Source organism: Phoxinus phoxinus, assembly GCF_949152265.1.
Source record: "Phoxinus phoxinus genome assembly, chromosome: 3".
Taxonomy (NCBI): Eukaryota; Metazoa; Chordata; class Actinopteri; order Cypriniformes; family Leuciscidae; genus Phoxinus; species Phoxinus phoxinus.
Genome location: NC_136878.1, coordinates 145,934 through 158,345, shown reverse-complemented (window position 1 = coordinate 158,345; position 12,412 = coordinate 145,934). Strand labels below are relative to the sequence as shown.

The following is a 12,412-nucleotide window of genomic DNA, read 5'->3' as shown; positions in this document are numbered from 1 at the left end:
CTGTCTCACTCTCTCCTCTGTCTGCAGGACCTGTCTCACTCTCTCCTCTGTCTGCAGGACCTGTCTCACTCTCTCCTCTGTCTGCAGGATCTGTCTCACTCTCTCCTCTGTGTTTGCAGGACCTGTCTCAGTCTCTCCTCTGTCTGCAGGACATGTCTCACTCTCTCCTCTGTGTGCAGGACCTGTCTCACTCTCTCCTCTGTCTGCAGGACAGAGGAGAGGACATGTTGCGCCACGTTATCGACCAGGCAGAACAATCCTTCCAACCACTATAGATAGATTCTTGAATAGCTTACCTGATCTATCTCCGCTCCTCAGTGAACCCAAACAAACAGATGAGCTAGAGGAAATGACTAGCAGTATGAGCACCATTTTCTCTAGTACATTAGAAACTGTTGCACCAATTAGACTAAAAAAGGTTAGAGAGAAAACTAAAGCACCATGGTACAACAGTGCTACGCATGTTATCAAGAGAGAAACTCGTAACTTAGAGCGCAAATGGAAACAAACTAATTTAGAGGTCTTTAGAATCGCGTGGAAAGACAGTATGTCACGTTATAAAAAGGCTCTAAAAGCAGCCAGGGCTGAGCATCTCCGCAAACTAATAGAAAATAACCAAAACAATCCAAGGTTTTTATTTAACACTGTGGCTAGATTAACAAATAAACAGACATCACCTGAACAAAATATTCTGTTACATTTTAATAGCAATGATTTCATGAATTTCTTCACTGAGAAAATAGAAAGCATCAGAAACACAATTGTAAATGTACAATCTTTGACAGCGTCTTATGATTCAGCCTCAATTATCGCCCCTCAAGAACAACTACAGCGCTTTACAACTATAGGACAGGAAGAGCTAAATAAACTTATCACTGCATCTAAACCAACAACATGTTTATTAGATCCAATACCCACTAAACTACTGAAAGAAGTGTTACCTGTAGTGGAAGAGCCTCTTCTCAATATTATTAACTCGTCTTTATCTTTAGGACATGTTCCAAAAACATTCAAGCTAGCAGTTATAAAACCTCTTATTAAGAAACCACAATTAGATCCAAATAACCTAGCAAATTACAGACCCATTTCAAATCTTCCATTTATGTCTAAAATACTTGAAAAAGTTGTGTCCGCTCAATTGTGCTCTTTCTTGCAAGAAAACGATATCTATGAAAAGTTTCAGTCTGGATTCAGGCCACATCATAGCACAGAAACTGCGCTGGTTAAAATTACAAATGATTTACTTTTAGCTTCTGACCAAGGCTGTATCTCAATACTAGTTTTACTCGATCTTAGCGCTGCGTTTGACACTATAGATCATAAAATACTCTTAGATCGACTTCAAAATTACACTGGTGTTCAGGGACAGGCATTAAGCTGGTTTAGATCGTACCTATCAGACCGTTACCATTTTGTCCATTTAAATGGGGAAAAATCAAAGATAACGTCAGTAAATTATGGAGTGCCGCAAGGATCTGTATTAGGCCCCCTGCTATTCTCAATTTATATGCTGCCACTTGGTAATATTATAAGAAAACATGGAATAAGTTTCCACTGTTATGCTGATGACACTCAATTATATATTTCATCTAGACCAGATGATAACACTAAATTATCTAAAATGACAGAGTGTGTTAAAGATATAAAATATTGGATGACGTGTAATTTTCTTCTATTAAATTCAGATAAAACGGAGGTATTACTGATTGGTCCAAAAAACTGCACACAAAACCTCTTACAATACAACCTTAATCTAGATGGACGTCCTGTTACTTTATCCTCTACAGTAAAAGACCTGGGTGTTATACTAGACCGCAACTTGTCTTTTGAAAATCATATTTCAAATGTCACAAGAACAGCCTTTTTCCACCTTAGAAACATTGCTAAGCTACGTAACATGCTATCAGTTTCTGATGCAGAAAAGTTAGTTCATGCATTCATGACCTCGAGACTAGATTACTGTAATGCTCTATTAGCTGGTTGTCCTGCATCCTCAATAAACAAGCTACAGTTAGTCCAAAATGCAGCCGCTAGAGTTCTTACTAGGTCAAGAAAATATGATCATATAACACCAATTTTATCATCTCTACACTGGTTACCTATTAAGTTCCGTATCAATTACAAAGTATTGTTACTGACCTATAAAGCCCTAAATGGTTTAGCTCCTGTGTATTTAAGAGATCTTCTATCGCCATATATTCCATCGCGCTCTTTAAGATCGCTAAATTCGAGGCTTCTGGTCGTACCTAGGATATCTAAGTCCACTAAAGGAGGGAGGGCGTTTTCACATCTAGCTCCTAAACTCTGGAATAGCCTTCCTGATATTGTCCGAGGCTCAGACTCGCTCTACCAGTTTAAAACTAGATTAAAGACGCATCTCTTTAGCCAAGCATTCACATGATGCATCTCATACCTTTTATACTACAGTTAAATCAGATCAAATGCATTCATATTATGAACAGCAGCTACGCTAATTATTTCCCATCTGCCTTTTTTGTTGTTATCTCGGGACGCCTGTCCCGAGATAACTCAAATAGAGTTCGTCAGCTCCAGTTATGTATCCAGCCTCTCATGGAGACTTCAGATGCCCCAACGCCTGTGATGAGACGACTCGACGCCTGTGAAGAGACGACCCAACGCCGGCGATATGTTATGCCCTAAATTTCATGATTAACTAACTGTATTTTTGTATGTATATTTTTGAAATGCATTTTCTGTAAAGCTGCTTTGAAACAATGTGTATTGTGAAAAGCGCTATACAAATAAACTTGAATTGAATTGAATTGAATTGCAGGACCTGTCTCAGTCTCTCCTCTGTCTGCAGGATCTGTCTCACTCTCTCCTCTGTGTGCAGGATCTGTCTCACTCTCTCCTCTGTCTGCAGGACCTGTCTCACTCTCCTCTGTGTGCAGGACCTGTCTCAGTCTCTCCTCTGTGTGCAGGACCTGTCTCACTCTCCTCTGTGTACAGGACCTGTCTCACTCTCTCCTCTGTCTGCAGGACCTGTCTCACTCTCTCCTCTGTCTGCAGGATCTGTCTCACTCTCTCCTCTGTGTGCAGGACCTCTCTCACTCTCTCCTCTGTGTTTGCAGGATCTGTCTCACTCTCTCCTCTGTCTGCAGGACCTGTCTCACTCTCTCCTCTGTCTGCAGGACCTGTCTCAGTCTCTCCTCTGTCTGCAGGACCTCTCTCACTCTCTCCTCTGTGTTTGCAGGATCTGTCTCACTCTCTCCTCTGTCTGCAGGACCTGTCTCACTCTCTCCTCTGTCTGCAGGATCTGTCTCACTCTCTCCTCTGTCTGCAGGATCTGTCTCACTCTCTCCTCTGTGTTTGCAGGACCTGTCTCAGTCTCTCCTCTGTCTGCAGGATCTGTCTCACTCTCTCCTCTGTGTGCAGGACCTGTCTCACTCTCTCCTCTGTCTGCAGGACCTGTCTCACTCTCTCCTCTGTCTGCAGGACCTGTCTCACTCTCTCCTCTGTCTGCAGGACCTGTCTCACTCTCTCCTCTGTCTGCAGGATCTGTCTCACTCTCTCCTCTGTGTTTGCAGGACCTGTCTCAGTCTCTCCTCTGTCTGCAGGATCTGTCTCACTCTCTCCTCTGTGTGCAGGACCTGTCTCACTCTCTCCTCTGTCTGCAGGATCTGTCTCACTCTCCTCTGTCTGCAGGACCTGTCTCACTCTCTCCTCTGTCTGCAGGACCTGTCTCACTCTCTCCTCTGTCTGCAGGACCTGTCTCACTCTCTCCTCTGTGTTTGCAGGACCTGTCTCACTCTCTCCTCTGTGTGCAGGACCTGTCTCACTCTCTCCTCTGTGTTTGCAGGACCTGTCTCACTCTCTCCTCTGTGTTTGCAGGACCTGTCTCAGTCTCTCCTCTGTGTGCAGGACCTGTCTCACTCTCTCCTCTGTGTGCAGGACCTGTCTCACTCTCTCCTCTGTCTGCAGGACATGTCTCACTCTCTCCTCTGTGTGCAGGACCTGTCTCACTCTCTCCTCTGTCTGCAGGACATGTCTCACTCTCTCCTCTGTGTGCAGGACCTGTCTCACTCGCTCCTCTGTCTGCAGGACCTGTCTCACTCTCTCCTCTGTGTGCTGGACCTGTCTCACTCTCTCCTCTGTCTGCAGGACCTGTCTCACTCTCTCCTCTGTGTGCAGGACCCGTCTCACTCTCTCCTCTGTGTGCAGGACCTGTCTCACTCTCTCCTCTGTGTCTGCAGGACCTGTCTCACTCTCTCCTCTGTCTGCAGGACCTGTCTCACTCTCTCCTCTGTGTGCTGGACCCGTCTCACTCTCTCCTCTGTGTGCAGGACCTGTCTCACTCTCTCCTCTGTGTCTGCAGGACCTGTCTCACTCTCTCCTCTGTCTGCAGGACCTGTCTCAGTCTCTCCTCTGTCTGCAGGACCTGTCTCACTCTCTCCTCTGTCTGCAGGACCTGTCTCACTCGCTCCTCTGTCTGCAGGACCTGTCTCACTCTCTCCTCTGTGTGCAGGACCTGTCTCACTCTCTCCTCTGTGTGCTGGACCTGTCTCACTCTCTCCTCTGTGTGCTGGACCTGTCTCACTCGCTCCTCTGTGTGCTGGACCTGTCTCACTCGCTCCTCTGTCTGCAGGACCTGTCTCACTCTCTCCTCTGTGTGCAGGACCTGTCTCACTCTCTCCTCTGTGTGCTGGACCTGTCTCACTCTCTCCTCTGTCTGCAGGACCTGTCTCACTCTCTCCTCTGTGTGCTGGACCTGTCTCACTCGCTCCTCTGTCTGCAGGACCTGTCTCACTCTCTCCTCTGTGTGCAGGACCTGTCTCACTCTCTCCTCTGTGTGCAGGACCTGTCTCACTCTCTCCTCTGTGTGCAGGACCTGTCTCACTCTCTCCTCTGTGTGCAGGACCTGTCTCACTCTCTCCTCTGTCTGCAGGACCTGTCTCACTCTCTCCTCTGTGTGCTGGACCTGTCTCACTCTCTCCTCTGTGTGCAGGACCTGTCTCACTCTCTCCTCTGTGTGCAGGACCTGTCTCACTCGCTCCTCTGTCTGCAGGACCTGTCTCACTCTCTCCTCTGTGTGCAGGACCTGTCTCACTCTCTCCTCTGTGTGCAGGACCTGTCTCACTCTCTCCTCTGTCTGCAGGACCTGTCTCACTCTCTCCTCTGTGTGCTGGACCTGTCTCACTCGCTCCTCTGTCTGCAGGACCGGTCTCACTCTCTCCTCTGTGTGCAGGACCTGTCTCACTCTCTCCTCTGTCTGCAGGACCTGTCTCACTCTCTCCTCTGTGTGCAGGACCTGTCTCACTCTCTCCTCTGTGTGCTGGACCTGTCTCACTCTCTCCTCTGTCTGCAGGACCGGTCTCACTCTCTCCTCTGTGTGCAGGACCTGTCTCACTCTCTCCTCTGTGTGCAGGACCTGTCTCACTCTCTCCTCTGTGTGCAGGACCTGTCTCACTCGCAGGCCAGGCTGGAGGCTGTGGTGCTGCACGAGAAGCTGCTGGATCTGGAGGGCCGCAGAGACGCTCTGCTGACGGAGGACCGGAGCACGGGGTCTCCACAGGAGGAGCGGGAGCGCCTCTTTAAACAGGTCTCAGAACACTTATACTTCATCTCAGTGAGGTCAAGGGTTCACCGGGCGTGAGCAGGACCTCCTAACCCGAACCAAAGAGTATAGAAGTACCAAGAGGCGAAACTCAATAGAACGTTCCATTGCAACAAACGCACCCATGCGCAGAGCTGCAGCTCCGCCATTTTGGACTGAACGCAACACAGCTGTCATAGAATTGAACGATACCGGTTCCAATTTAAAAGCTGTTAAGGGAACTAAATAGTTGTTTTTATTTTTTAATATCTCTATAGCAGACATCTAAAGTCTCCCGGAAGTTCCGGGAGTCTCCCGCATAGTGATAGCGGCTTCCTGATGCCCGCAAATTAACTGAAATCTCCCGGAATCTAGAGCGAGCGAGCGAGCAGCTCCAGACCGTGTTGCGCACACGGCAGAAAGGGTGAGGGAGCGAGCGACCTTGCGTGTGTTATTCACACTTTTGCCATGAAAACACTCTGCTTTTATGTTCTGCTTTTTTATTTTTAGAAATTTGAATGGTCAATATGGATATTGCAATTTTGTAAATAGTCTGGAAAGTGGAAACATTTTTTTTCATATTATCCAGGTCTGGAAATGATTCAAATCAAATTCCATACTTTTCCAAACATATTTGTTGCTCAAGAAACATTTCTGATTATCAATATTATGCTTAATATTTTTGTGGAATCTGTGATTTGAACAATGGAAAGTTCAAAAGAACAGAATTTATTTGAAATCGAAATGATATACATATAAATAAAACATTTAAAATAGGATTACTGCCACCAAAACTTTTGAACGTTAGTGTATATCTGTATAATAATATATGATCGAAATATCTAATAAATGAACCACTTCCAATCATAAATAATAATAACCAATCTTCTTATATTAATCGGTTATAATAATTTATTTAACTTATTAAATTATTTAACAATAATCTGGCAAATGTCTCCTTTGGAATATATACCTATGGTTGGTATTGTTTTAAAGCATTCTTGAATTACAACCATTTAAATTTGGATAGTGATTTTCATGTCTATGCGAAAAAAAGGGGGTGGGGACAGTTAATTTAGTGGTAACAATGAATTAATAAAGCGGTCATTTGACAGGTTAGGTGTTCATATATCTCTGAAAATATGCGATTTAAAAAGCCCATGTGGAGTCTTGACTAAATTTCGACCAAACACATAGCGTTATAGTAAACTGTTACTGCGGTTATAGGATAGCTTAACGTACATTAACGTTACAGCACCTGTTATCGTTGACGTTAGCTCACTTTAAAGTTAATAAAAACCTTTTCTACTTTACCTCTCTGGATCTTTGGGGAATCTATGAAATGCTAGTTGATTGGTTGTACACTGGTAGTTGATGGCAGAACACTTTTCTTTGTTTCCAATTATTTCCAGACATAATGCTGTTAATGCTGTATAGTTGTGCTAACGGTAAAGCCGTTGATTCAGTCCAAAATGGCGGCAGCGCGACCGCAGCGCCATCTAGCGATTGTTGTCAAAACTGCAACGGAGTTTCGCCTCTTGTTACTTCTATACTCTTTGCCCGAACCCGAACCCTAACCCATGACTGTTCTTCTGCTGGTTTAGGTGAAAGAGAACAACCAGGAGATAGCCAGCATGGAGCGGCAGTAAGTATTGGCAGTGTACACTCTCAGCTGGGTTGTAGATCCACAATATCTGTAAAATGCAGGATTCATTCATTATGGTGTTGTGTACAAATATTGTATTAACTTATACACTGTGTCTTATGATCAGTACATAAAAAGACTAAAATGAATATCCTGTTGTTGTGTAGACTGTCAGAGGTTCGTGAGAAAATTAGCAATCTCACCGAAGACATGCGGCAACTAGATGCTGACGTGGAGGAACATCAAGGTGCGTTCCCTCAGATGCCTAACCCTGCTGTTATGATCATAGACTGGGTTACAGAGAAGGGAATGGAGATTAAAAAGTGGAAGACTTGGTCAGTTTTTAATGATAAATATTGTTCACTGTAAACCTAGTTAACAACAAACACGTTTCTGATATTCAGAACAGCAGCATCGTTGCTCATAGAAATCTCCAGATATGATATACAAACTGAGACTTTGGTGTTTAGTAATAATAATAATAATACTGTCTCAGAATGACGTTTCTGAACGCCGTTGGTGTAAGTGTGTGTGTGGTGTCATGTGTTATGTTCAGTTAGCGCATGTGTTCATAGTACATCGAGCGCTCTCTATTGTCCCCTTTAATACACTAACTACGATAAACTGAGTCTGGAGTCTGACCCGTGTTCTCGTCTCAGGGGAGCGGACTCAGAAGTACAAGGAGCTGCAGAAGAGAGAGGAGGAGATCGACTGTGAGTGTGTCACACACACTGGTGTTAGCGTGAGGCGCCCTCGTGTTGCTCATCCTGAGCTTGTGTGTTTACAGCGTATCTGAACACGTTTGAGGAGAATAAAGGACAGGAGCAGCAGCTGATCAGAGACTCTCAGAGCAGTGTCGTGGCTTTACTGGAGCACTCCAGCAGGGTACACACACACACACACACCTCACACACTCCTCACCACACACACCTCACACACACACCTCTCTCACGACACACCTCACACACTCCTCACCACACACTCCCCTCTGATCAGAGACTCTCAGAGCAGTGTCGTGGCTTTACTGGAGCACTCCAGCAGGGTACACACACCTCACACACACACCTCTCTCACGACACACCTCACACACTCCTCACCACACACTCCCCTCTGATCAGAGACTCTCAGAGCAGTGTCGTGGCTTTACTGGAGCACTCCAGCAGGGTACACACACACACACACCTCACACACTCCTCACCACACACACCTCTCTCACGACACACCTCACACACTCCTCACCACACACTCCCCTCTGATCAGAGACTCTCAGAGCAGTGTCGTGGCTTTACTGGAGCACTCCAGCAGGGTACACACACACAAACACACACACACACACACACACCTCACACACACCTCTCTCACACCACACACACCTCTCTCACACCTCACACACACACACACCTCTCTCACGACACACCTCACACACTCCTCACCACACACTCCCCTCTGATCAGAGACTCCCAGAGCAGTGTCGTGGCTTTACTGGAGCACTCCAGCAGGGTACACACACACACACACACCTCACACACACCTCTCTCACGACACACCTCACACACTCCTCACCACACACTCCCCTCTGATCAGAGACTCTCAGAGCAGTGTCGTGGCTTTACTGGAGCACTCCAGCAGGGTACACACACACACACACACCTCACACACTCCTCACCACACACACCTCTCTCACGACACACCTCACACACTCCCCTCTGATCAGAGACTCTCAGCACAGTGTCGAAGGCTTTGGAGAGGTCGGCAAAAGCCATAAACGGGTCTTTATGTTGCTCGCTGCACTTTTCCTGGAGTTGCCGGGTTGTGAAGACCATGTCGACTGTGCTCCTGTTCTTTCTAAACCCGCACTGTGACTCGGGTAGCATAGACTCTGTAGCATCACCTTGGCCTGGACCTTGCCTGCCACAGCAAGAAGTGATATGCCCCTATGGCCCTATCCCCTTTGCTTTTATATATGGAGACAATACTAGCATCCCTCCATTGCTGTGGGATGAATTCATCAGCCCAAACCTTCGTGATGTACTGGTGTAGTGTTCTTGTGCAGAGATACCCTCCCTGTTTTAGCAGTTCTGCAGGAATATTGTCATATCCAGGAGACTTGTTGTACTTCAGGGAGCGGACAGCTGACAGAACCTCCAGGAGAGTTGGAGGATGGCTAAGGTTGTCAATAGGGGGAAATTCCAGGAAGGTATAGTCTGCATAAGAGTCCTGATTTAGTAGGGTGTTACGCTAGAGTACGCTCTTTTTGCCATTGCTGTCTGGCGGTGCTGGATAAGGTTTTTTTTAGGCTTTCCTGATGTGCTTTGTGCATGTTGCTTAGGAGATTATGGATGGACTCGGAGTTGTTATCAAACCAGTCTTGATGGCTCTTGCTCTTATAGCCCATTGTTCGGGCTGCTGCTTCATAAAGGGCTGTAGTAACAGAGGTCCTCTGCTGTTCTGTGGCGTTTCTAACTCCCCTAGTTTCTCAGCCAGGGAGCGACGAAACTCATTTCTTACAGTGGTGACTTCCAGGCGGACACAATCCAAACGCCTCCTACTAGGTCCATGTTTTTGCATGGGGGGGGGGGGGGGGGGGCATTTTCATGAGGACCGTGGTCATGATCATGCGTTGATCTGTCCAGCATTCCGCACCTCTCATGGCCCGGGTTATGAAAACATCTCTGATGTCACAACGTCTCACAATGACATAATCAATCAGGTGCCAATGTTTGGAACGTGGGTGCATCCATGATGTTTTGTATTTGGTCTTTTGCTGGAAGATGGTGTTGGTTATGGCCAGGTTGTGCTCAGAGAAGAGGGTAAGTAGCCTCATGCCATTTGTGTTGACCTGACCAATCCCATGCCTGCCAAGTACTCCTTTCCATATCTCACTGTTCTGCCCAACACGAGCGTTGAAGTTCCCAAACAGGAGGATCTTGCCGTTCTTGGGGATCTGGTGGAGAGCCTCCTCCAGTGTCTGGTAAAAGGAGTCTTTAGACTCACTGTCAGATGGTAGAGTTGGAGCATACACACTTAGGAGTGTGCCATAGCGGTTCTTCACCAGGGGGTTACGGAGGGTCATCAGTCTTTCACTGATGCCCACTGGTGTTTCAGTGAGTCTTGGCAGTAGTGTGTTCTTAATGGCCAGTCCCACACCATGTAGATGTTGTCCACCAGGGGGATAGCCTTTCCATAAGAAGGTGTAGCCCATGCCCTCCTCTGTTAGAGACCCTCATCAAGGAGCCTGGTTTCACTCAGGGCAGCAGTGTCGACATCGTAGCGGCTCAGCTCGGCTCAACCAGGGCTGTCCTTCTATGCGATCTTTCAGACCCACCCTATGAGTCCAGGAGGGTTCTTATGCTCCATGTTGCCAGTTTAAGATTATAGGATTTATTTATTTTGTTTCGACCGCAGAAGTGCAATGAACCGACAGGCGCGGTATCCTGTTCAGGTGTGAGTTGAGTGGGCATTTTTTAGGCCACCTTTTCTAGGCCCTTCCTCAGCTTGAGGTGAGCAGTGTAGTCCCTGAATAGGGCTGATCAGTCGCACAAGGGTCTGCCGAGAACAGCTGCCACTCAGCCCCGGCTGTTAGCGACCATATACCTTGTGCCGCTGACGTGTAGGGCTCTGACTAAGAGCTCCCAGTCTATTTAAACCTGCCCCCGTCATCAGACACCCCATCGCCGCCAGACTTCAACCATAAGTAGATCCAGGTAATATTCACCGTTGGTCAGAGGTGGAAACCTGCGCAAATATATTTTTTTTAAGTGCTGAAGGGGGTGCGCACTCCCCAGTAGCACTAACTTCACCATGATGGGGTAGATCTGGTGGCATGGGTGGGCCACTGCAGGAGATTGCCGGGACCTAGCTCTGTTTAGGCCCGCCTATTGCGCGCCGCCAGCGCATTGCTTTCCTGTTGGGGTGTGCTCCCCTAGCCTTGCCTTAACAGGCTAACCCACAAGGCAGTGGGGCTATTTGCCCATAGCTGGGGCAGTGGTTGACGGGCGTCAGGGCGTGTCCACCGTGTGGGGGGCCTGCACACCACATCTCTGGGGCCCACTGCTGCTCTGAGATCCCCTGCAGTTTAGCCTGGGACTGCGAGGTACCCAGTTACCATGTGTGGCCACAAGGAGGCACTGCAAGAGTCTTGGTGGTGGAGAGGCTATGTACTGGCGGAGGAGACTTGCGCACTCGGCTCCTCTTTTCACCCCCTATGAGGCTAGCCAGCGGCGGAAGTTAAAGCAGAAAGTTGCAAGCAGCGTGCAGCATGCATTAACTACAAGCACATCCATACTCCACACTACTGCACTAGACGCTTCACACACACCCTGTGCGAGCACACACACACACACACACCTGTAACGTGCTAGAGTTTGAGTGTGTGTTGTTTCTCAGAACATCAGTCGTCTGCATCAGCTGTCAGCCGTCACCGCGCAGGAGCTTCGGTCCATGCAGGACGATCTGAGCTTCAAGGAGACGGAGATGCAGAAGTCTCACAGCACCGCCAGAGGCCTCTCCTCAGGTTAGTCTTTCTGTTACTGCTGTGTGTGCATTTACCTGGATATATATACAAATGTGTGTGAGTAATGCAGGTTATGTCAGCAGTCACAAGCTAAATAAATAGATTGAGATTCACAAATTAACAAAGAGTGTCACAAAAATTAATAAATGCGTGTACTGGTACATCAGTGTGTGGTAGTAATGCAGACAGAGTTATTCTAGCCTCTGATAAATGTAGTGATCACAGGAGCCACACGGCCCTTACATCAGTTGTTCCTCAAGTCAAGTCAAGTCATCTTCATTTATACAGCGCTTTTAACAATGTAGATTGTTTCAAAGCTGCTTTACAGAGATAAACGTATAATTTAAGGTAACAGATTGTTTCGGCTTTATAGCGGTTCTTGAATAATGTTATTGTCCAGCTAAAGTTAGTTTTGATTGATTCACTTCCGTTGAAAGGATAATTTGTTATTAAATTATGGGCCGCTAAGACGACACCGTTCTCTCTACACAGACTTTACACTGAACCTGTGAGAAACACTGGTGACGCTCATGTGCGCATCAAGAATTAATTCTATAGTTATGTGCGTTTGAATATATGTGCGCATGTTTTTAATTCTCTACAAACCAAGCCTAAACAAACTACTTGTCCTGCCTATACATTTGATACAGAATTTTATTTTATTTTATCACTACGGGGAAGATAAGCGAATTTTCCACAA

The 12,412-nt window shown here is 46.8% G+C and overlaps 1 protein-coding gene across 1 annotated transcript in view; it reads left to right on the top strand.

Annotated features, from left to right (window-relative positions):
• Nucleotides 1-11,717, top strand: part of ift74 (intraflagellar transport 74) — a gene marked incomplete at its 3' end in the record, with an annotated part of 36,043 nt that extends 24,326 nt beyond the window's left edge. The window contains exons 11-16 of the mRNA XM_079605558.1: nucleotides 5,417-5,560; nucleotides 7,159-7,199; nucleotides 7,367-7,446; nucleotides 7,859-7,912; nucleotides 7,987-8,084; nucleotides 11,586-11,717. Of these exons, the coding sequence (XP_079461684.1) occupies nucleotides 5,417-5,560; nucleotides 7,159-7,199; nucleotides 7,367-7,446; nucleotides 7,859-7,912; nucleotides 7,987-8,084; nucleotides 11,586-11,717 (549 nt within the window). The remainder of the gene's footprint in view (nucleotides 1-5,416; nucleotides 5,561-7,158; nucleotides 7,200-7,366; nucleotides 7,447-7,858; nucleotides 7,913-7,986; nucleotides 8,085-11,585) is intronic.
• Between the last annotated feature and the right edge of the window lie 695 nt (nucleotides 11,718-12,412).